The sequence below is a fragment of the Saccostrea echinata genome, unplaced genomic scaffold (assembly GCF_033153115.1).
Source record: "Saccostrea echinata isolate AGI-Se365-2 ecotype Australia unplaced genomic scaffold, CSIRO_AGI_Sech_v1 ptg000076l, whole genome shotgun sequence".
Lineage (NCBI taxonomy): Eukaryota > Metazoa > Mollusca > Bivalvia > Ostreida > Ostreidae > Saccostrea > Saccostrea echinata.
In genome coordinates, this window is record NW_026889825.1 from 731,487 (window position 1) to 757,920 (window position 26,434).

Here is a 26,434-nt window from a genome sequence, read left to right on the forward strand (position 1 = left end):
AGACTTTCTCAAGATCAAGGTTATTACTAGTTATAATTTAACTTGCAAGCATCATAATATATGTGTAATCAACTGAATATTGTCAAAAACCATAACTTTTGTCACTTTGTAGGCCTTAATAAGGGCTTATTTTTCTACTAGATATATATTAAATATTTATTTCGTTTATCTTGTAAACATGACTGGTGAGCATTGTGGCCCATAGATTGTTCATTTTGTATTTTCATATACGTGTACACACATACCGGGTACCTGATTCATGTCTTCTTTTGATATTGTATACATCTGATCTCTTATTTACTGAAGTTCTCTTTCATTTAAAAAAATAAAATTAATAATCTATTAAGCAGAATAAATTAAAATTAATAATCTAAGCAGAAATGCTAATCGTTATGTTAACTACAACGTAGGTGACCGAAAACCTGAGTGACTGAGAACTTCTTAAACATTAAAGTATTGATCTATATGATTATGACTATGTATATCATTAAGTAGAAAGAACTGATTTTTTAATTTGTTGTTTAGTATTGTTGCTATGAAATCCTTTGAAACATTTAAATTGAGTGGATCTCATTTAATTGTTAATTGTTTTTCTTCTCTCATGTATATCAAACCATGCAACAAAATGTATAAGATTGTAAATACAGGACTATTAAAGTTTATAGGTGCATTTGGTATATGACTTAGTCTTGTACTTTTTATAGCACATGATAAAAAATTAAAGTACCCTATTTTATTTGGCATTTAAACTGAATAAGTAGTGTTGTATGTTTTGTTGCGTGAATGAAATATCAGGAAATAAATGGACAGCACATACATTCAAATGCTATAATTTAAAGATGAAATTTGATGTTTTCAACTTCATACCTGATATACAATTTATATTTATCTGATTGATTGATTAATTGATCTAAGTGTTAATTAATTGTGATTGGCTATGTCAGTTTTATCCATTGTATAATGTTTTGTCTTCATTTTCTTTTTGCCAACACTGTGATGATTGAAACTAAAGTTTCAGGACCGATTTGGTGTGATCTTGTTGTTGTGATTTTGATACAGTAGGTATTACTTTATGATATTACAATTATTAGGAATAATCTACATTGCTATAATGCTATAATTGTAATAATCAATAAAATAAGAGAAAAATATCTTGCATTTTTTATATTTAAAAAATACATGTATATATCTTTGAGTAGGCAAGGAAAGTTAACACTTGGGACTAAGAGAATTAAACACCTTTTAATATATTTAAGGAATAACTGTCTAATTTTTTGGTTTCATGATGTGATTAATCGATTGGCGTGTGTGATAATTTGCATAAACGCCAAAGGCGTTTATGCATAAAATTATCACGCAAGCCAATTGATTGATCATCGTCATGAAACCAAAAAATCTGACAGTTATTCCTTATATTTACATGCTTTTGATTCTGCAAATTTACATGCTACAAGCCCCGCTTCTGTCTCTATTTGTCCCATGTACCTCGCACGTGATTATTTTTTCACCACACCGATCGATGAACCAGTAGATTTATGTAGAAATAAAGTATTCTTACTATTTGAAATTTTATCTCGGACAAAGACATTGGAAATTAATGTAAATATTTGGGAATATTTGACTTTGTTATTATAGTTATTGATCTAATTTTTCAAATATCATTAGGGATTTTCTTTGCCATAAACTATGCTGACCAAGGGTGTGTCTTGACCATGCACTAAGGTCATTTGTCACAGGCTATGGAATTGTAAAATCCTTGTCATAGCTATAGATCATGAAAGGCAAAGAGTGCAGATGCTTTTACATGACACGGAGGAGTTTGAGTAATTAAGGTAAAAGTTGCATAAAATGGGATTTAAATTTGTAAAGTTTTTATCTTCTTGTGAGTGTACGCTATGGGGTAAGTAGTCCTGTTAAGATAGTTCTAGTTTCATCAGTTGGTATAATTCTGTTGTGTGAATATGCATGAGGAAGGGGTTTAGGAGACTTTGTGTATGTGTGTGTGTGGCACACGCCCTGTTGTTTTACAACTTGTAATTAAATGTATTAAAGTGTACATTGACAAGTGAAATGCACTAATCTGAGCAAACATGGACAGTTGGCCTATTATATTTACTTTAGCAGACTTTCCATATTAATCATAATGTCAATATAAAGCAAAAATGATTAAAGCATTCTTCCTTGAAGGTCCATATTGAATTATAAGATCCTAGTCCAAACTAAAAGTTCAAAATAAAATAAAGTATTTAAAGTGGGGGCAAGTTGATGTAAATTTTCTTCTTGATATTACATGACGTACCATAAAAATTTTTAAAAAAAACTTCATAAAATTATGTACATGCAAGTCCAACGATTATCAATATCTTGACCTGAAAGGTTAAGAATTGAGGCACAGTCAAAGTTCCAGTTTTGGCGCCAGGCTCTGGGGCCATAAAACTTTTGATCTCCGAGTCTCACTTTTACCAAAAGAATTCACAGTGGAAAAGTGAGACTGAGATTAAATGTGTGCTTGCCAAGTTTTATGGCCCTGGGGCCAGGGCCATAAAACTTAGATGAGCTCACTTTTGACCTCAGTCTCACTTCTCCATTATACATCCTTGTGTGAAAGTGAGACCAAGATAAAAAATTATCTCGTTTTAGTTTTATGGCCCTTGAGACAGAGGGGAACATATTGTGACTTTTTGTAAGAAGTCTCCTTTAACCTCTAGAAATCTCCAAACAGGAAGTCTGGAATTGGACATTTCTTGGAAAGGAGTGCCTAATGCAGTGTAGATTCAATTTTGATCAAATACATGTAAATTATAAGGCAGGCCCAATGAAGGAATAAAATTCTTTGACCAACACAAGGATAAAATATTCCTTAAAGTACTTCCAACAGACAACAGTCATGGGTGATGTCATATTTTGATGATGCAGCTAAATGCATCTTCAAGTAGATGTAGTTTTGTGTTCAATTTTGTTAAAGAAATTATTGCTGCTTGCTTAAAGTGCAGGTCACTGAAGCTCACCAGTTGCAAAGAAATTTGTCAAAGAAGATACCCTTTATGAAAAATATTCAATATTCTGTTCATTTTGGTAATGAACAAAATTATTAACAATAGTTAATGGTCACAAGAGAGGATCTCATTATGTTAAATAGATGATCACAATCATGTTTGTCATCTGTTAAAATACTATAGTTCTACAATCCATTTCTGCACTGAGGACATAGTTTACTATGTATAAGAGTTTCAACATTCCGTTTTTCTACCCTAGAATATCTGCTTATTTTGTATACACATGGTTTTAGGCTTGCAATATGGCCTGCCACTTGTCTTTCTCTCTCTCTCTGGACTTACACTCTCAGTAGGGTCCCTATGAACTGCATTATATGCAAGAAAAAGCCATGAATTTGACCAACAGTAGGTTTTTTTCCCCATAAGAAATATAAAGAGACTGCAACCTCAAAATTTAAAATCAATTTTTAGTTTAATCATTACAAAAGTTGCCAACAATTTAATAAGCATAACAGTACATCTGTACAATGTATATTACAAGTCAACAGTGTTATAAGTCATTAACAAGAACACAAAAATGGCCATTAAACAGATGAAAATCATAGGAAACCTTGCGTAAGCAGGAAATATATACTGGAGCAGAGCATAAGATATTGCTTATCTTCTTTATAACATATACAAAATACTTTTTTTTAAAACTTACAAAAATTATAAAAAAAAAAAAAAAAAAAAAAACTACAGGAAATTAATTCTTTATTTTATTGCAAATACAGAATCAATAAAATTATTTAAAAAAGGATTTAAGTCAAACTTCGTTATCTCGAACCCGATGGGACCTAGAAAATACTTTGAGGTATCCAAGGGTTCGAGATATCCAGGGTAAAAAACTTAAGGGAAAAGCGATTGGGACTTCCAAATCACTTTGACATATATCCATGATATTCGAGATATCAGTGTTCGAGATACCGAAGTTCAACTGTATTTTTAAACATAAAACTACAACATTTTCAGCGAGATTTCTAAGGTACATCAAATGGCAGGGGCTTTATGGAACTGTGAATTCCAAGTCAGATTTCAATTTTCAACTTTAAATCAATAATAAATATAAAAATTAAATAAAGCAAGACTAAAGACATGGGACCCATTTTACAAAAGAACAAATGACTTAAGACAAAATACATGTAACTTTCTTTTTATTAGTTTTTTATTAATTTGAAAATGGTTAAAATCTTTTTTTTTTTAATTTACATATCATTATGAAAGCAATTTTTAACAGAATCATTCACTTTGCAAGATTTAACATTCAACTAATTTTTAAGTTTTTGTCTTAGTCGTAAGTTCCTTTGTAAAACAGGAAATTTTTTTGATTGAATATGGACTTCAAAAATCTAAATGCTAATATTTTGTCAAAATAATTTAAATCATGTAATAAAAATACTTGTTCTACATGAATTTACTATTTGTCAAGTACACAGATTCTGCTACCTGCTATACAGGATCACATACATACATTAATTTTTTTCTGTATTATATTTCATATTTTAATTAAAACATCACATATTTACAAAAAATAAGAAATATATTACTAGTTATATTGCATAAAATATTTGAAGCATCATATAGACATGACATGATTTATGGAGATTTTCCTTAAGCATAAACCTTAGCTTTTACATGTACACATTATCTATCATGCACTAATTACTATTTTCTCTGGCTTAATGCCTTCACTTTTCTTTAAACCAATTTTGTATTTGGAATCTTATTTATTGGAAAAATACAGTGTTAGAAATTACTTGGTTTTGGTTATCAAATTGATAACCCAAGAAGCATTTCTGATAACGAATTCCAGAAACTTGTCACAAATACTAGATTTACATATTTACTTTCAGTTTATGTTCTCCCATTAACATGGGGTAGAAAAAAATCAAATAATGTAGAATAAATAAACTTGACTGCCTTTTCGTGACACAAGGTGTGTTTTATTGTTAATAGGGACAAAAAGCATAAAGGCAAAGAGAAGCAAGAAAACTATGAAGACTGAACAGAGTTAAAACAACCCATTAATCACTGGTTATTAATCAATAATTCATTTAAAACCGAAGAAAAAACATTGATTTACTTGTATTTTTAATGTTCTCAAATATGCTTATGTTTTAGAATGAGCCTTTCAAAATTTGCAGTAAAACTAAACATTAAATGAATGGAAAATTCATTTATAGTGTGTATCATTTAGACCAATTGTTTGCCTTGAAAAAAAAAAAAATGAAAAACAAAAAATGCCACTTTCTTTAACCTGATAAGGCCATCATATCCAACATACTAGAATAAAATGACACTGTGTGATTGCACAGTTTCTAAAGATTCAAGGGGAAATAATCAGGTGGAGAGTTTTGGTTTCCGCCTGAAATTGTATTCTTCTGAAGTTCCCTTCAGCTTGAAAAATCGAAAACCACTTTTCACCTCCATTTCATACTGCTTAGCAAGTTCTTCTGCTAATTTTCTGTCCATCATTTCCTGCGTTTCTCTGTCCAATTTCTCCCCATCGCTTACTCTAAAATCGGCTTCTTCATCTACTAACTGGTTATTTTTAATGGCATCCTTAACCCGTTTTAAATTTGACTGCGAGCAGAAGTTAAGGATAGGATTTTTTGCCTGCGAATGTTGGATTGACTTGAGTTTAGCTTTGGATGATGTCTGTTTTAGTTTGGATCTGACTGTTGTCTTTTCTGTGACCTTCCTTCTTTTCTTGGGTTTTTCATCATTCACAGATGTAGCTGTCCTTTTCTTTGAATGCAGATTAGAGACTTCCTTTGGCTCAACATTCTGTTCATCCAACACCCCATTAAAAACACTGCTGTCCTTTGAACTTTCATCCATGTCCACATGTTGGCTCTTGTGCACTGCACTCACAAACGTCCACATGGGGTCTGGGTTGTACGGTTTTCTTTCACGTTTCGGATATGACTTAACCTTTTTGTGTCGTTTCTCCTTTCTTCGCAGGCCGTCACCTAATGGGGTCACACTGACCGATTGTCCTTTCTTAACTTTACGGACTGGTTCCCCGTCCACATCATCCCTACCACTGGGCTCCATATGAAAATTGTTCTGTCCACTACACTCTGCTGACTGTTTGATCCAATCAGTAATCGTCCGCTGAGGGCTACTTAATGCCAGTCTTGCTTTCCCAGATAATTTCTGCACTTTTTTCCGCACACTAGTATCCTGCTCACTTTTACTCTTTGTTAGAATCGGTGATTGTTTTCCCACAACTGTGATTGTATCACTATTTATTCTCTGCGGATTGTTTTCCTTCATAGGTGGAATGTCAAAGTCATTATCATTAAATGTAGGTTCCAATGGAATGACAAGCTTTTTCAGTTTGTATTTGTTTGTATCGGATTTCTCTTCCGTATTTCCAGAATCTTCCTTGCTTTCATTAAGAGACGAGTCCTCAGGATTGTCTGCCTCAAGGTCAATCACCACGGCTGAGTAATCATGATCACTGTTACCTTTATTAGTCCCACTGTAATCGTGATCACGAGTCAAAGTCACCACCTTGGATTTTTTGGTGTCTTTTTTAGTCTCTGTACTTGTAGACTTTGACAACTTATTAACATTTGTCTTTCTCTCCTCCTCCAATTCGGATAACCTTCTCTGCATGATTGGACTGGAAGCATCCAGATCAGAGAGAGTCCGGACTGGAGATCCAAATTCCGTTTTACTCAAGTTTCTTGGTGTGGTACGGATTAGTGGCGCCTCGACAACCTTTCCGCTGGGAAGTTTACGTGGTGGAGTGAGAGGGCAGACTCTGATTGGTCGAAAGTGACTGATCTCCTGACTAATGCTGTCCATACTCTCAGAACTCCGACATCTCTCTATCACCTCAACAGAGTCTTTGTCAAATATTTCACCATCAGAACGGTCACTTATATTACCTATGGCAGTCTCCAGTGATGGAAGACCAAGAGAGACATATTTTGATGGAAGATCCTCATCGTCATCATCATCATCTTCAGCATTTCCCATTTCACTCACACTGGTGCAGCTTCTGGAGGAAAGTCCAGCAGACGACAAGTTCCTAGAAACTATGTCTCTCCCCTGGCTCAACTTTTCTGCAGAATCATTACATTTATAAAGAAATGGGGAGGCAGCACCATTTTCCTTCCCTTTCTTCTGCTTAGATGCCTTCTCTGTTGGACTGTAGCATTTGTAAGGATATGGTGAAGATGCCTGTCTGCTGGCCACATCTACTGCTTTCAATTTTTCTGCTTCTCTCATTTTTCGGAGCAGTGAATCAATGGTTGATGGAGGTCTGCTACTAGAAGCGCTACAGGAGGAGGTACTGGAGGTGCTGCGAGTCTGGCGCTGTACTGCATCGTCTCCAACAAAGGCAACAGAATCATCACCATTAATACTCTGCAAATAAAATATTCACAATTAAAACTTGAACTTCATGGAAATATTTCATTAATTTATATGTAGTTTAGCTCACCTTTATTCTGACAAATTTAAAAGCAACAAGAAATGTTTTAGAAGCATATATGCCCCCACAAAATGGCAGTATGAAATCAAAGGCCTGAAGGGCCTGAGAGTCGACTCGCTCGAGTTTATTGAGCTTTTTCATACAACATGTCACCATGCCTTATATTCAGTTTTTATTGCATCTTAAGAAATTGAATATCAGGTCTCCATGATTGGTTAAAAAATTAAGGGCCTCTATCCCATCTCACATGAGATTTTTAATATTTATTTAAAGTTTGGGTTTGTAAATACACAAATAAGATTACATAATGTAACAGAAATAACAACATTTTGAATAGGAATCCAAAATACAACTGTTTAAATTTGAACGGGTCTCAATTTACACCCCCCCCCCCCCCCCCCCAAGTAAATAAAGGTTAAGGGTTTTAATATCTCCCACCTTTTTAAGTCAAAGGAGTTCTTTAAAAAACTTCTCTTCAGTATTTTTTAATTATAATTATCATAAATCTTACTAGATCTCAGTGTTCTATTAAGAAAAAAATACAATGTGAAATAAAAACAAGGGGAAAAGGGAAAGTCATGTTAAAAAGGGAGAAAAAGTATCATGGAAAAAAATTAACATTTAAACCTAAGATAAATAACTTAAAAACAACCTCAAGTAATGGAAAACAAACATTAGATATCTATGGGAAAATTTTTCAAGATCCGCCTAACTATATACATGTATTCACACAATTTTACTTTAATTTAAGCATTATGATTATGTTTATGTTAAGTAACATATAATAATTTAATATAGCATTGTGGAAAGCAGCACTGCAAACCTGGATTCTAAAAATAAATTAAGCCACACTATAGATTTTTCAGGCACACTAGCTGCAGTGAATGAGAACAGCAGATGTGTGTGTTAGGGAGTATTCTAGGTCAATGATAAATAAACTTCAGAGGGGAAGATAAGATCCGCCTTACATGCTTGCACATACTAGTATATTCATACGCAGTATTTGTACATGCATTGTACAGATATTTAATCGAATTTTTCTTTAAAAAAACTGAAGACATAAATAATGTTCCAATATGAAATCTTATACTGTTTATACATCCTAAGTTTAAGCAATCACTCAAACAAAAGCATTTTTTGCTAGAACTATCTTATTTGGTGTATGAATCACCTAGATGAATGAGTGATAATTTTTACACTTACAGCTGTGATACCTATGAGTCGCTCTGCGAGCCGACTCAAAAATGATCAACTTTGAATTTAGAATTTGTAATGAAACATAAAACATAAGTTATCTACTAATTATGGGCCTACCACCTAACCCTATAAAACTTTACTATAACAGAATTAATACTGAAATAAGGAAATAAGAAAGGAAAACTAAAAAAAAAAAATATGCTTTGAGTATATTGTAAACTTTACTTTTCTTTCAATCGACATTGCCTATTTACTAACCCCATTGGCAAGTGCTATACATTATAAGTGCTATGCATTATTTGAACCATGCCCTACGGGTGAGTATGCGACCTAGATGAAAATCAAAAAATCTGTTACATTAAAATATTTACTTTTTATATCCACATGACTGTCAACAGATATCATTTCATTTTCTACATGGGAACTTTTTCAAAATTTTGAAGATTTACTAACTTTTTTGTTTCTCCAGATTTTTTAATTTATCGTGACTTCACATAAAATCAGGGGTGTGCAATTAGTATCGCCCAACACCCGGGGCTACCATTTTTGGGGGTCAGGCTAGTGGTTTTCTGCATGCAGGTAGCCCCTTGGGCTAGTAGAAATTAAAACTACACATGTAATACATGAAAAGCACAACCGGTATTTTCACTCATTTTTTTTGCTATTAAGTTTTCCAACCAGTGAAAATTTTCCAGGCAGCATGCTGCTATTGTCCATAAATCTCCATAATCTTATCCATTTGCAGTACGGCTTGACTTATTTACTTCAAAAACGATCGTTTTTTCCTAATCCGAATTTCCTCCATTCCTTTGTTTTTGGTAAAACAGATATCTCATTAAATTATTTAAGATCACTCAATCAACTGAAAGATAAGTGTTATGTGATTAACATAAAATACGTTTCCATGTATTTAATGATTTAAGATGAAAACAAAATGATTCTTATTTTATTTTAGATGAGCTAGTGCAATGATCAGAAAAAGGGAAGATTTAATTTTTTTTATTTTCTATCATAATCATTAATTTATATATGATTAAATTTTACTAGCAAAATTAAACTTTAATTTTAAAAAGAATGACCTTAGTACCCTGACTTTTACAACAATTAACTTTTTTTTTCAATATTAGTTTTTAATTTTTGCCTCTGTATTTGGGCTAGTAACTTTTTAATTGGGGCTAGTAACTTATTGCTGCCACTAGCCCATGGGCTAGTACTTGAATTTTTTAATTGCACACCCCTGAAAATGACTTAACACACAATTTTTTTTTAATAATTTGTTTCTTTCAAAGGTACCCTACTTAATTTTTTAATTTTTTTATTGGGGGGGGGGGGGTCATTATTTTACATGGGTTGCAACTGAACAAAGGATTTCTTGTTAAGTAAAATTGTCGAAGGTCCAAGGACAGAGTATGCTGGCTACAATATCTGAAACCACACTAAACATGTGGTTTAAGATTTGGAAATTTTATCATTTTCTTTTGGAGATCCTAACCTGGTTGACCTCTTGACTAATCTCCTTAGCTAGTTCCCTGTCCCTATTTTCTAGTTCCCTTCTCCTCGCTTCTTCCTCCTCTAGCTGCCTAATCAGGGCCTCACTTGCCTCTTGTTCTTTTTTCCTCTCTTCCTCTCTCTGTGCCTCAAGCTGAAAAATAAAATTAAGATGAATATAAAGTGCACTGCCACAGCACAATATGCCCATCAAATACTGTTCATCACAAATAGATGAGTGTGCATGGAAGAAAATATGTCAACCTTGTACATAGATTTAAATGATTTTTCTATTTCTAAAGTTTGATGTGCATCTCCTATGCTGTAGTTACTAATCAGAACAAATAGAACATTGTATGTTTCACAGCTGATTATCATGTGATTATGCTGGATTATGCTGGAGTTGCCTGTGTTCATTGTATTTTTTATGAATGATGAACAATGCCACAACCTAATAAAACATCAATTTGAAAATACTAATCATTATGTTTTTTTATTAGACAGTAAAACTTAATTGCAATTATCTGCCATCTTATTGAGACATGACACTCTGCAATTTGATTGTTGAAAAAAAAATATTACACTAAAAAAATATTTACATCAAATTTTAAACCAAAACAACTTTGAAAAAAAAATGCTGGCCATCAAGAACTATTCTAATTTGACAGATGCTATAATTTGCAATCAACAGGCCATATTTTTAATTCCTGTGCCCAATTTCTGAGAGATATGGATAACACTTGCTTGATAAGATATGCTTAAATTGAAATGATTTAGACAGCCTTCCTCTATTGTACTCATTAATCTTGAACATGTCAGATGCAATTTACTCTTATCAAAATGCCCAAATGCAGGTTGAAACACTATTACTTAATTTACTTTAGATCATTCTTCCCATGAGACAAGTGGAATTTATCTGTTGTGTTTATACTTGTCAAGTCTTTGAATTTTTGTGGGTAAGTTACAATTGGAAATTTAAGTCATTATTGTTACAAACAAAAGAAATATATAAATTGTTATATAAACGTTTATTATGAAAAAAAAAATGTATATTTTCTTGATTTTGAATGAGGTGACTGCAATACTCTTACATTTGTAATGATTATCTCCCTTAAAATATACCAATATTGATGATTCTATATTTTCCACTAATAAGCCTGAAAGGGTTTTGCCACATTCGGCCATATCACCTTAATTAGAGGTCACAGTAATACGCCCACTAAGATACATTAAAGCAATATGAGCTGCAACTTCCATGTCGGAAATTTTTGTTTCAATATTGTAATTAACTATTTCAATGACAGAAAAAAAGAACGTTTATAAACTTCTATTGTGTATATTTGCAATGGAAGTACTAAATTTAAGCTTTGATTGAAGCAAAATCACATTATTGTCGTCCTGTACAATACTGATTTCCTATATAATACTATACATTACACTGTACAGATATCTTTCTTCAGACACATTCAATACATTATTTCAGTCTAATTTATCATAAAGGGTTCATTTACATGTATACAGATTTATTATGTTTATCGTAACAGCACTTTTTAACAGCAAAATATAATTCTCAAAAATGCAGCTCATATTGCTTTAAATGACCAGGTTTGATGAATCTTACGAGCTGGACAGGGTTTTTCTACATCATCTTGATTAAGGGTCAAAGTGACCTAATTTAATCATGTGACTCACTTTCTACCCAAGATGTATCTGCTGACAAAGTTTGATTATTCTAGGTCATATGCATAGTGTTTAAATTAAGAGCCGCACAGAAAAAGCTTACAAACGATGGACAGACAGATGAACATGATCGACATAACATAAAACGTCCCGACTGAGGAATGGCCTATAAAAATCATGACACTTAATTAAAAGTATTCTCATTTACATGTACGTGTATCAGTTCTCACATAGCAAATATCAGGGTTTATTTATGATCAGTACCCATATCTGGCTTAAATATAAGGTACACTTAAGCAAACAGATATGATGTTTACAGATACATATTAAAAAGAAAAAATCTAAACAATTTTTATTTAGGTTCTCTCTTGAATGAATATAAATATAAGCAAACCCTTTTCATCTGTTCTTCGTACTCTTTACGTATTTCCCCTGGCTCAGCAATATTTATCAGAGGCTGGAACACTGGAAAAAATATATAAACATTTAAACACATGATTCTGGAAAAAAATGCTTCTAAATATTTTTTTTTAAAACAAAAAGGGTCAATTTACACCTTTAATCAAACCAAGTTCTTTATTTATTTTTTTTTTGGAAAATGATGATAATTCTGCTAACACTCTCACCAGGCTCATCAATACTGTCATCTAACCCTTTTTGTCGTTTTTCAACTTTGTCAGGGAACAGCTGCTGAATTTGACTCCAGAGCTTTTTGTTCACCAAGGTGCCATTCTTAGCTCCCCTTCTTGCCCACACGGAGATTCGAACGCGACACATAGGACATGCCAAACTAGCTTCCTCAACATTCTGCTTGAAGCATGGGTAACACAGGGTGTGTTTGCATGGCATAGTGACGGGTTCCACTAATATACACATGCATATTGGGCACATACAATCTTCTGCTGCCAGAGTCATTGTGAGATCTGACCTAAAAAATATTACAATTAAATGAATTTAATCAGGATGCTATATACATCAGCTGAAAAAACTTGTACAATCATTGTATAAGGTTATATTTACCATATGAGAAAGAGTATACATATGTACTGTAGTCCCAAAATTCAAATTGTGCTCGACCAACACTGATAACTACTAGGGGTATTATATTAATATGCAATATTGCCAATATAATCGGTATGTTGCATTATTAAATCCTACAATAGTATATTTCAGTATTTTGATACGGGTATAGATGCTAACCACATGTATTACATAAATGCTAAATATAGCGTATCTCTATTCAAAACTCATTTAAATTAATGTTTTTGTTTAAAATATTGTAACAATGTTTTTAAAAATTAAGAATTAGCATATAAAGGATAGACAAATTACCAGGGTTACACTGTATATTTAATTCACCAAAAAATTGGTCACAAATTATCAACTACAGGGCTCAACAATAATGTTTGTCCGATTGTCCATGTCTAGTTCATTTTACTTACCTGCAAATGCAATTGTCCGATCAGACAATTTACTTATTGTATTACCATGGAATAATGTAAATATGAATGAAAAAAATCTCCACAGAATTCATTTCTCACAACATTAACTAAAATATGCTACAATCTGGGGAGCTCTGTTAATTGTCGATGGATATTGTTAACAAATGAGTGCTATCAAGATAAAGTTACATACATGTACTTACTGTATTTTTAATCAAAAATAACTTTTTATACCGGTACGTCAAATTAACAATAATACAGTCAAACCTCGTTATCTCGAACTTCATGGGACCAAGAAAAAACTTCAAAATATCGAGAGTAAAATACTTAAGAAATACGTGGTAAGGACTTCCCAATCACTTCGACATATCCATTGTTTTCAAGTTATCCCTGTTCAAGATATCGAAGTTCAACTGTACTTCATTCTTGAAAATAGTTTTACCTTTTTTTTCTCTTCAGAGTGGAACAAGTAACATTGAATTTGGAGAAGTAACATTTGTTCTTAACTTAGTAAACATTAAATTTAGACAAGTAACATTTGTTCTCAACTTGTCAAGTGCATAAAGGTAGATAGGCTAGAGGAATTCTCTACTCTAGTGTACCTTAAATTTTCACACACGTAAGGGTAACTTCCCATCGACTGTCTTCATGAAGGTTAAACATATAAACATGATTCCAATGCAAATAACAATCCTATGACCTATGCTGAAGACTACAAATTCAGCGAGGATTTTTGTAGTGTGTTACATGTACCAGTGGAAATCATACCACAATATTAATTGAGGGTAATTTTGTAGGGATGGGCATAACCAAAAATTCTGCATTGCAGTATATCACATTTTTCCCAAAAATATCTAGATAACATCATGATATTTTTACATGCAATTTTAGTATGATTTTTAATGAGGCCAAATAAAAAAATATGTGTGGTTACGGTTACCCGACCGTCCCTATTTTATACCCCCGACCCTAAATTTTTTTTTGGCGATTTTATTTTTTCCGGAATTTTCCCCAATTTCCATCAATGGCTCCGGTTTAAGTTTTAGTTTCAGCAATGACGGCCCCCTTGCACAACATAGTGCAAGTGTTTATTAGTGTTAAATCCAAAGCAAGCTAGCATGTAGGTGTCCCCTACCAAGATTGACTAGTATTTTATCACACCACATCTAAATGTCATTTGCAAAGTAGTGGTAAGTATTATTTAGAAAAATTAAGAAAATCATTTTGTTAAAAAAAACAAAAAAAAAAACCCTACCTACCTACCCTAATTTTTATGGAGGTGTAACTGGAACCACACATATTTTTTTGTTTGGCCTGAATTTCCATAACTTTTTGTAAGAAATATGCTGTGAAAAATTCAAAACATATCTTCACCTTTTTCATTTTTTTAATTATTGATAAAGCATGTTTGGATACTAGGATATCATTGCTTTACTGTTTTACAAATTATTTTACAATTTTGATAATTGTAATTCAATTTTTATTTTGATGTCACAACGTTAATTGCTGTGCAAGTGCAACATCATCAGTGAAAATCAAAACTCATGCTCACATTGAAAAGTTTAATGGTAGTAGCTGTTGCATTTTACCGTGTATACTTGCCTATAAGTCAGTCCGCCTATAAGTCGGTTGTGATTCTTGAGGTTATTTTGGTGGGATTTGCAATTGACCCGCCTATAAGTCGGTGCAACTTTTTGCCAGAATCGGTGGACAATTTCAATCAATGCTCTAATGTTTTAACATTTTTCAAATAATATTTTGAAGAAGTTACACCGATATTTTACCTCTCTTTTTTTTTTCTTCTCTTATAAATTTCATATCAATACTCAAATGTATTTACCTGTGTTCAAATAATATGTTAGGATATGACATTAGTAAATGCTTGTACTTTATTTATAATCTATTTATACTTTATTTATAATTTATAATCTTAGAATACATAAATAATATAATACATCCAGACATTTCTCAACGATAATCGTTGAAGTTATGTAAAAAATACTACATTTTGTGGACCAGAAAAATACCAAGCTTTTGATGACTCGCCTATAAGTCGGACATAGAGTTTTAGACCAAAAGTTAACTCCCAAAAAACTGACTTATTGGCAAGTATGTACGGTAATCATTGTAAATAACTGTAACTTACCCGAAGAATAATACATGGATTTTGAAATATAAAAATCACATTTGCTGACAAGGCAGGGAGTTAAAAAATGTAAATATAAGCAATGAATTATTATTTTTTGAAAGATGTAGTCTGATATTCACAACATTGTGTGCAACCAAATTTTCATTACGAGTTACCAGTCTGGTCAAACCTTCAAACATGGGTATACCCTCAAATTAGGGTTTTCTGTCCCGTCATGCAATGCGCAAGAACAGTAACTCTTACCGTATCCAATATAAACAAACATGCCTATATCATCTATCTTAGGAAAAAAAGATTGATAATATTGTTATTTCTGCTATGAACTTGGTAAAATGTCAACAGAAAAAAATCAACTGGTAAAGTTTTCCATATTTTGAATTTATACTGTAGGAATAATGAAATATTTCCCGTCATTTCATGAAATAATTTATTATATTGTGTGACCTCTCAATAAGGATTTTTTTTTTAATTATGGAATTTTAAACACAAGGAAAAATATTCTAAGAATGAGGAAAACATGAATTTTGAATCTAGATTTAAATAAAGTTAAATATAATCGTGTTTTTTCCCTCAAACAATCATATGAAATTCATTAAAAAAGAAAACAAATTGCCAAACATTTTATTTAATTAATAAAATCTTATAAGAATTAAATAAAAGATATAAAAGACAATAAATAGGATAAATTGCATTTGCATTTTATTTTTAACTGTATTTTTGTTACACTTCCTGGGCATGATTATGGAGAAGAAAGACCGCCGATTGCTAGTCAGAGGAAATGCAGACTGAAACCCACAATCATAAGTAAATCGATATTAACACCACATTTTGGTGCATTTTATTAGGAAAATAAAAGATTTAAGGCAGAATAATATATTTCTTTTATAAATTCAATTTAAGAGGCAGTCCACCGAAAAACCAGGCAGTATTGTATTAATAAGCGGCACATCGAATGTGAGGAATATTTGATATTTTATTAAAAACAATATCATTGTAGCCCAAAAGGAATAATGTAATTGAAGATTTGTTTGATAATTGCTTATTTAGTAAAATATCCTTTTGTTTTGTGTTTTTGAATGCCCCTATATAAACCATTGAATGTAGGTCAGAAACAAAGAACCGTAATTTCTAATACATTTTTAACAGGACTATAATTCACACTTAACTAAATCTAGAAATATTTCAACTTTTTGTTTAAAAAATAAACTCGGTGGGAAAAACACTTTTGATAGTAGTTTTCTGGCAAAATATAAGGACGTTTTAATGAAATTTTGCGATGCAAGAGTTATCTCCCGTGGCATCGATAAATCTGCTCAACACCTTTTTATCGGAATCCTAGTGAAATATTTAAAATCGATACACTAAAGAAAATAATTAAACAAAAAACTAAATAATTTATTTTCAAAATATAATTCATTTTCGCCTCCAGACGTTATATTTAGATTAAAATTGGTTCTATTATTCAGGTTGAATCCACGTTTCCATTGATGTATCAGTGACGTCATATACCGGACTAATATTGCGTCACAATGAAATAGTTACAAGTTTCCAGAGAAGTTTGTAAATTCTTTGCGTAAAAGTGTAAAGAAAAAGATTTAAAAAAAAAAAATGATTTTTCTTTTTCTGTTTAATTACTCTTCAGAGTGCATTATTCTAAATGTTAAATAATATTTTAATATCAAAATGTATTTTATACACCGGCGTCGTCTCAGCTAGATGACGTTTTGATAAGTAATTTTATACATGTCTGGGAACTAATTTTTTTAAACTGATTTACTAGGATATGCGTAAAAATAATTAATGAAGTGTTTATCATGAACATTTCTTATAAAATTGGGAATCAATGATGAATGTTTTAGATTTACGCAACACTTAATTCAACGAAGTTGAGATGTTTACTTCATGATATTTGTAAAAACTTAAATATATTTATCTATGCAGTCAAATCAAAATAAACAATCCGAAGTACGATTAAAAATGAAAAAAAAAACCTGAAAAATAAGTTATAAAAATATATTTATTGAGTTAAAGTACTGCTGAACTTCCCACTATAATTTGGCACTAAAACGGAAGATGGTTTAGTGAAACATTTCGTTTTTTTTTTTTATTTTACTTATTTTTTTTTTTTTAATTTGGCGATTGAAACAATCACACACTCATATTTAATATGGAGTTTAAACATGTGACTATGTTGGCCAATTCTAAAATGTTTTCACGTTCATGAAACCAATTTTTAAAAATAATGATGTCATGACCCCCCCCCCTCCCCCTGCTTTTTGCTTGCGATTTATCGGCTCTTGAATAATGATACTATATATGAAAGAACTTATTTTCTTATTTATATAAAAGAGGAAAAGGCTTTACAGATGACAGATAAAAAAAAAATTGGCTTAAGTCGAGACTGTACACATAAAAATATTTCCTGTATTTAGGCAAGTTTAATTTCGCCACTGATAGAATTTACTCTTTAATTCCTGAGGAAATAAAAAATTTTACTTGGAAATAAGATAAATAATAAAACTAGAAAGCTGTCTGCTCTCATTTGTTGCATAATGCATGTACAAATACTTTTTTTAAATACCGAGTATCTATTAAGAATTCAATCAGAAGTTTTACATCTAATCTTCATGTACGTAAAAGACATTTGTAATTTGAATAATACAAATTTGAATCTATGGTTACACTCATTTAAAAACAGTTAACTGACTGAAAAGAAATAAAAGACAAGCATATTTTTCTGATGAATTAAAATGAAGAGCCAAATTTTGGAAATGTTTCTAAATGTACAGTAAAACCGATCCCGATCCGATCGAAAATAATGCAAAATTAACAAATTTATCAAACTAAAGGCACCTGCCACCTATATAACATGTTTAAAAAATAAATCAAGTAAGTTTTTACTCATATTACAACAAAAGAGCCAGATTTAACATTACAATTATAGTATTTTTTTCTTTATATAATTCCGGTCGGGATCGGTTTCATTTGGGAAAATTATAAAAAAAAAAAAAAAAAGGTAAATTTGACTCCTTTTATTTCTTTCAATATACCTGTTCCCACTGATTTTATTGAGTGATTCAAAAGTTTGTACTTTGTATTCATAATAACATAAGAAAAAAAATCTGTCCTTGTAATGTATTGGGTTTTATAACGTAATGAAAACTGGATACTGAATTCAAAAAGTTACTTGCTTAACTCAAATTTGGACCATATAATTTTTTCTAAAGAAGTATAAATTGGAGTCTTATTCATTAATAAAATAAAAGATAAGAGTCTATGCTATAAATAATATTCATCGACACATCCAGCTTTTGAGTATCTGTTACATATAAAACAAAATAAAAACGTTGTAATTTTTTTTACCCTTATGTTGACCTTTTTGCACTTAAAATTAAGCATTTACCAAAAATAGGACTAGAGGAGCACTAAAAATTTTTTTAATGTTGTCATGTGTAAAAACTTGCTTTAATAAGTCTACATGCAAAAAATAATTAAAATCCATGACATGCGATGTGCCCAGTGTTCGAAATTCAAAATTATTTCCTATGGGACCAAAGGACCCACTGCAAAGGGGTCTACATGAGTCCTTCCAACGCAATGTAGGCCCAAAAGTTACCCATCACATTTTATTAAAATAAAGACTTGAAAATTGATTTCAGACATTTATTCAAATATTTCAGTAAATAAATGATTTATTTTATTAAGGTATTCTGGTCATAATAGTAGTCACTGTCTGTTATTCACTGAGATCATCAGCTGCAGCAAGAATATCTACAGAATTATCAGACTCAGAACCTGAAACAAAATTGTCACTAAAATCACTGTCATAATCATCCTCTAAGTCTTTCATTTCTTCCTCTGCTTCTTCTTCTGCTTCTCTACTCTCAATCTCTGGTGTCTGCATGTCTGGGCAGTCTGGTACCGTGTCTGAATGTGCTTGTTTTAGTCTGTCAAGGGGCCGACATGTTTTAAACATAGGTCTTCTTCTGATGCCTGTTTGTATAAAAAGTCATGTGAAATACTTTTCATTTTTAAAAATTACATCATGTACTTAAACTTTTCTCTTAACAGTCAATACTTGTATACCTGTGTTCCAAGCATGAATGGCTGGCCCTGGGTCAAAACTTTCTATTTCTGGAGAGTGAAGTTTGATCACCATTAGCTGGGAAAGAGTGTGACTTGACAATCGATTTCTATAGTCAGTTTTAGTCATTTTCATGACAGAAAACCCTCTCTCACACTCAGAGGAACTGGCAGGTAATGACAGCACAAGATCAAAAAGATCTAAAATGTTTGGGATCTTTTCTCTGTACTTCACATTAATCAGCTGCCAATTAATCTCAAAAATCTTCTCACTGTAATCACAATTATATGACATTTATTTTTAAGCCTTAAAAGTTAAATCTAAAAACCATAAAATTTTATTTTTACTGCAGATCACTGAGAGGTTAGAATAATTAAGAACACATACTTGGTGTATAGAAGTTGTTTTAAAAGCTCCCACTCTGCAGCTACGGCCCCAGTGTCAACACACTGCTTCTGAAGAATATCTTTGAATTTGCTAATTAGGATTCTCACACTCTGATCACCAAAGTCTGAAAATATTTTTTACCATTGTCATTTGTCAAGATAAAAAGTATGATATAAAAATAATAAAATTACATATCTAAAATCTGCAATTAATTAACATCTTGTAACAGAATCCATTTTGATACAACTACAAAAATGTTGTATTTTCTATTAAAACTTAAAAGAATGCTATTAATCAACAGAAATAACAAGAACTACAACACAAAACTATCAAAACACAAACAATACATATCCAATATCCAAACCAAACAGAATGGGAGAAATTATTTAATTAGGTTAACATGGAGAACATAAATGTTAGTTGTAACTGGTAAAAAGGTATTAACTTAGAACACCTTTTAATTGTAAAATGACCAACCCTCATTCCGTTCTACAGGCCAAGATGATAGGTCAACAATTTTTGTACTGGACATTAAATCATCAGTCAAATCCCCAAATCTGACTTCCAGACATGTCTGCAGTTTCTTAACTATGTCAGATGGGTATGCAAAATGACCTACTAACTTCTCTCCTTGGAATGTATCTCCCTGATTTTCACTTGATAATTCTTGCAGCATCTGACCTTGTCTACACAGGCATTTTTTAAATTAATGTATGTAAGGGTAAATTCATCAAGCCTAAAACAAAATTCAGAAATGAGATTTTTTGATTACCTTTGTTGGAGCTTTCTTAACGAAGTCATGGTTGCTTGCATCTGTTCATGACAAAGGTAAATAGAGGAGTCCACTTTCTGTAGCTCCAATGAAAGTCTTGATAAGACATTCAGGATATCATGAAGAAAATGAGCAAAGTGGATGATAGACTTCGAGTGCATCAACTTCAAAAGGGCTTTGGCTTTTGGCTTGTTTTTCAGATCCAACAAACAAACCTAAATAAAATCATTTGTAAATATTACTTAATTGTGCAGTTTTGTAACTTTGTCCATCAAATCTTTTTATTTAGGTATTTACGTACCTGATTTAGGTGTGCAGAAATGGCTTTATAGCCCCTCCAGAACTTCAGTAGTGCTGAGAGAGTGTGTGACAACCACCGAGTTCCCCCAGTACGGCTTGGCATGATGGGGGAAATGTTTAATGTAGCAAATGAATCTTTTAATCCATTTCTCTGCAATGGACTTCTGTGATAAAATGCATAGAGTCCTGTTAACAGATTAACAAGTCCATCATATGCTTTGCACTTCAAGGCTTCTTTATATCCTAACTCAATTCTGTGAACTAGGCATTTTACCATAACTATAGATGGTGATAATTGTTCTCTGAGTTTTGCTATTACACCATTTTTCTCACCAGTATTTACCGAAGCACCATCAGCAACAAAAGCAACAACTTTATCTAGACTATTGGCTCCGATGTTTGATTTAAAACTGTTAGTTATTGCTTTATAAATTCCATCCGAGTTAGCTTTCCCAACTGCTTCCATTGAGATAAAGAATGTTTTTGCCAATCCACAGAAAGCTGATCTGCAGTACACTATTTCGTTCTCCACAACCGATACGTCTGTTGATCCATCACTAATAATTGTAAGAAACTTATGATGGTCAAGTTCTTTTCTGATTCTATCTTGTTCTACACTACTAATGGCTGAAATGAACGACTTACATGACTTATCATTCCTGTACGTTTCTCCAACTTGAATGCCTTTTTTTTCATCTAATGCAGCCATCCAGTTAAAATCCCTCAAGGGACGACTGTTCTTTGCAAGTGCATGTGCATTTCGGAAAAGTATATTAAGTTTTTTGAAAACTGCTGAATTTAGTTGCTGAATAGATTTTTCTGCTGGTGTTGTACCTGGGGGGGCTTTCATAGATTCGGAATGCTGTACAGCAAGCATATGTCCTTCTGATTTTTCGTGAGCAATCAAAGTTGAGTGTTTATAATTTTCACAGCCAACCACGAATGGCCCTTTGGAATAATTTTTAAAACCACCCTTGTCTGCTAGACGTTTAACAGCCAACTGGCCATATGATGACCGACACATTTTACAAAACATTTTTTTTCCATCATACAGAAGCCATTCCTTATACTCTTGTATCCATTTGACTTGAAAAGACCTTGGCTTTCTTTTCTTTTCATATTCTTTCTGTGTTAATCGTTTTTCCTCTGCAGTTTTTGCTTTTTTTGCTGGCGGTGTAGCTGAACTAGTATTTAAAAAGCGCCACATTGTTTTCCCTACCAAACTGGGTAAAATAAGTTCATTTCACGAAGTGTGTCTCTCACAAATTACAAACATCTACAGTATGAAACAGTTAAACATTTTTAAGTGAAATAACACAGTTTGAATGGTTTAAAATTGATTTCGGTTTTAATTCTATACCGTTTAAATACGTAGGAAAAGCACGACTGATTCTATCACCATACAATTAACTAGTTTTACCAATCTCATACGTAATTTCTTATAAAAACGCTCATTGGTTCATTTCTTTCAACAAATCCAATCAAAATGCGGGATAGATAAAAACATGATAATCTAAATACATAAACCAACACACGTTGTAAAGTTTTATTCCCGGCAACAGCGTCGGCCCAAATTAAACAGAAGGACCCGTTTGGTCGCACTGTTCACGAGTCCTTCGATGTTTACGTCGGCGCAGGGCCGACGGACCGACGCTAATTTCGAACACTGGATGTGCCACCCATTGCCTGGTTTTTCGGTGGACTGCCTCTTAATATTTGGTGCTTATGTCTGTTTATCACATATTTTATCTTATTATAAATACCTGTATGTTAAGAATCAAAAGGTCACCAACTTTGCCAGTGAATAAATACCCAATTTGTATATTAAATTAAGTTGTATTTTTGTAAAAACACCTTTAAACTATCATTTCCAAGTGGTTTTAAACTTGCAAAATGATCCATTACTTTGCACCAGCATTTTTTGTAAACCCCTACTTTTTGCGTGAAATATGCACATTTTTAAGCATCTGCACATGCTCAGACCTCCGTTAGGAGGTATGGTTTTCCTATTTCCGTTTACCCCCCTTTGGGGGTTCGACCAGACTGGTTACTCAATTCGTTTGCACACACTGCAATTATGAAACTAAAATAATAATTCAATGCTTTAAATATCACAATATGCCACCCAATACCCCTAGTTTCTGCTTTTGGAAATAACTGTTTAGAAATTTAGTTCGACTTTACTGTTTAAGGTTTCAAGAAACCTGTCTCTTGATCTACTTGGCAAATGAAAGATAATGTAAATAATACCACTTTAAATTTAATTAATTAAAACTTGGCAATTCTTGCTTAATTAGAATAGTTTTATGGAATATATCTGTTCAAAAAAGCTTTAACTTGATATGTCCTGAGCACAATCATAATGTCAGATACTGATGCAATATGTGGAAATTTGATATTTCAAATTATTTAGGCCAAATCTTTCTCAATTTCCAATTTGTATATAGCATAATTCCACGAAAAGGATTTAGTCCAAAAGACCAAAACTATCTTAATTTCTAAAATATATGTGGCACATTTCCATGAAACTAAAAAAGTCTTTACTTACACGTACCTTACAAAAACTTGCTTATGCATGGACAAAGTTTTCCATTCAAAGCGATCCTTCATATGAGTTTAAAAAGGAGGTGCACTGCTTAGAACAAGTAAAAATAAAACAATAACCCCCCCCCCCTTGCATATAGAATAATTCTAGCAATTATATTTTTTTCTTCAGTTTGTTTACCACTGTTTACATCAGGCGGCAGCCGATACCTTTGTATGTCTGTCCCATAAAAGAAAAATGCCACAATGCATTGCAATTTGTGTACAATTGAAACAATCATATAGAAAAAAGAAAATTTATATACATTTCTTACTGTTATGGGGAATAAAACAAGTTTTCCATTTTTCATATTTTGATGGCGCGATACCAAACCAATATATTTTTTTTAACCGGAAGTTGAGTCTGTAGTAGTAGGTCATCCCAAAAAATTTCGTATTGCATGACCTCAGTTCATTTGAAATCGAAGACAGCTGGTCCTATACTATAGTTACATCCCGGGGGGTCAAAGTAAAACAATATCACATATAAATTGTTGTTCTTGCGAAAGTTTATATTTCTTTGTAATCTTGTCAACAGTTGGGGCCTAACTCTATTCCGGAGACCATGAATTGATAAAATTACAAAATGAATCTCTAATGCAAGCGTATCAATATAACTTTTTGTATATTGTTAAGTCTTTTGTTTTTAGCGGGTAAATTTCCACCATATTTTTGAAATCCTCCAAAGTCATAATTTTTCATCTTGTCTTTGTTCATTTCTCATTTCCTGATATATATTTGGTGCAGTTGCCAATTAAAGATTTAGGAGGGGCGTGGTAAGTTATAATTGACTATAGGAATGAACCTTAGATATCAACCTGGATGGCTATGCAGTGGTAGCTATAGCACTTGGTTCGTAAGAACCGTGCCCCTCCAAACAATTATGCCAATTTAACAAATACTTATACAATAGAAAAGAAAACTAATTTACGATTGTGCCCCTCATTATCACTAATAACGTCGTCTGACTTTTTTTTTTTTTTTTTTGCTTGTGAAGGAATCTTTTAAACTGCTACACTGTAGCTGCCCCCACCCCACCCCCACCCTACGACCTCCGAAACTGAAGTATAGTTTCCTATGGGCCTGTTCATGCAGAGGGATCGCGGGGTTCAGCATAATTTTTCATCGTGCATTTGTTCGTTCCTCTTTTTCCTATCTGTCACAGAAGCCCTTCTTTTTCTGTATATTCATACTTTGATATCCACTAATGTAACCCTACTCTAGATTCTAGAGTCATATGATGTAAAACAAACAAACAAAACAAAAAATATGAATCTTCAATATATAAGAAAGCCTTCACATTAGATTTGTGTGTTGTTGTTTTTTTCTGGCCTAGCTAGTATAGTTCTTGAAAAGAAGAAAATTAAATTATCCCAAGTGTTCTGTTTTGCTATTTATTGAATCTTTGTACACAACAATCCTTTATACCAAGTTTGATTAAAATTAAATACCAGAAGTTTTTGAGAAGAAACCAGAAAAGTGTGGAAAAACAAAACAAAAGAGAGAGACGATAGACTGACGGACGAAAGACAAACTTGCAATTGGATCCGACTGTAACAAACCCAGCCCGATCTATTCAATATGTCTAGGGTCAAAATCCTCGTCAGATTCTGAGAAGATTCGTGGTGAGCTTAGCTATAATGAAGTCACTCTTCCCTTTGATACATTTTTTTTTATTATTCGATAATTTGTTTCTCATTCTTGGTGATGTCGGGGGGGGGGGGGGTCGGGCTTATGCAAATAGTGTGACCTGCATGTGAAATTTAAGTTCCTCGAACCTTATATCCGCTCTACACAAGTAAAAATACACGTGTATTTTTATACGTGTAGTAGAGAACAGAGCGGATAAGATGCACCTGTGCCCGAACATCCACATTAATTATTGACATCAGACTAGTTTTTTTGATAATAATAATTTTAAAAGGGGGGCAATATTCAATCTAATTTCTTTTTAATGTTTCGACTGAAGAAAAAGAGGTCGATTTTGGTATTGATTTCTGCATTTCTTGAGAATTTCGGAATTAACTTTGGTAGTCATATAGACTGTTTATATGTTGATTTGATTTACCACATTTCATCGGCGAAACTGGGTACTCTATACGAGAAGTTCCACACCACACCTATTTTTTTTTTTACCCCAGTTTGTCAGTCTGATTAAAACGATCTAGAGGTATATGGTTTAAAAGAGAGTCTAGGAGTTAAGAGTCAAATATACTTTATAACGGACTCAAAATATTGTATTATCCTATAGGGAATTCTGTTTAAATATTAGTTGCTAAAACGAAATAAAATAGATATACATGTAGGGATATAAGGGTTAAGTTTGTTTTTCGAAGCGAAAATTTCCCTGACACCTATGCGCGTAGGTGACGTTAAACATAGAATATTTACATCTACTAAATATTATCTCCTTTATTTCTTATCAAAACCATGGTTGTTAGTCAGTAAACACCGCTAAGCAAATCCATAGTCCATAGGTCATAAATGCTCAGCCCGGGATTCATTAGTAATGCAACATGAAATGAAATGTACCTTGCTTCTTTGTTTAAGATTGGGGTAAATGAGTAATGTCAAGGTCATAGGAAGGTTAATCTCTCACTAATTTGTATTAGTATATGAAGTTTGATGAAAAAAGTCTTTAAATGTTTCTTTGAAACTGAGTTTTTAACACAACAAATGGAAAAATCTAATAAGGTCATAGGGAAGATCAAGGTAAAAAAAAAATGGACACAGTTGATAAGTTCTCACCAGTATATACATGTATGTTTCGATGTAATATCTTGAATAATTTCTTTTAATCTGGGTCAAACAAGAATTTAAGAAAAGTGTCAAAATCACAGGAAAGTCAAAAAATGTTATGCAGTTGAAAA

At 32.3% G+C, this 26,434-nt stretch overlaps 2 protein-coding genes across 3 annotated transcripts; both read right to left on the minus strand.

The window, feature by feature from the left end:
- Positions 1 to 5,131: 5,131 nt before the first annotated feature.
- LOC133176509 (E3 ubiquitin-protein ligase RNF168-like) lies at positions 5,132 to 23,931 on the minus strand. Of its 2 annotated transcripts, none has more exons than XM_061311627.1 (5): positions 23,840 to 23,931; positions 12,474 to 12,775; positions 12,242 to 12,312; positions 10,172 to 10,321; positions 5,132 to 7,415 (listed from the first exon to the last, which is right to left on the minus strand). In XM_061311627.1, exons 2-5 carry the CDS (start codon positions 12,760 to 12,762, stop codon positions 5,376 to 5,378), a joined length of 2,550 nt encoding a protein of 849 aa, XP_061167611.1. In that variant the 5' UTR covers positions 12,763 to 12,775; positions 23,840 to 23,931; the 3' UTR covers positions 5,132 to 5,375. The 2 variants fall into 2 exon arrangements, with proteins under 2 accessions (XP_061167611.1, XP_061167610.1); XM_061311626.1 differs by having other exon boundaries at positions 23,831 to 23,896.
- LOC133176530 (uncharacterized) lies at positions 19,135 to 22,188 on the minus strand. Its single transcript, XM_061311648.1, has 6 exons — positions 20,983 to 22,188; positions 20,682 to 20,896; positions 20,387 to 20,595; positions 19,910 to 20,033; positions 19,525 to 19,793; positions 19,135 to 19,431 (listed from the first exon to the last, which is right to left on the minus strand). The coding sequence occupies exons 1-6, from the start codon at positions 22,186 to 22,188 to the stop codon at positions 19,175 to 19,177; spliced, it is 2,280 nt and encodes a 759-aa protein (XP_061167632.1). The 3' UTR covers positions 19,135 to 19,174.
- Positions 23,932 to 26,434: the final 2,503 nt, after the last annotated feature.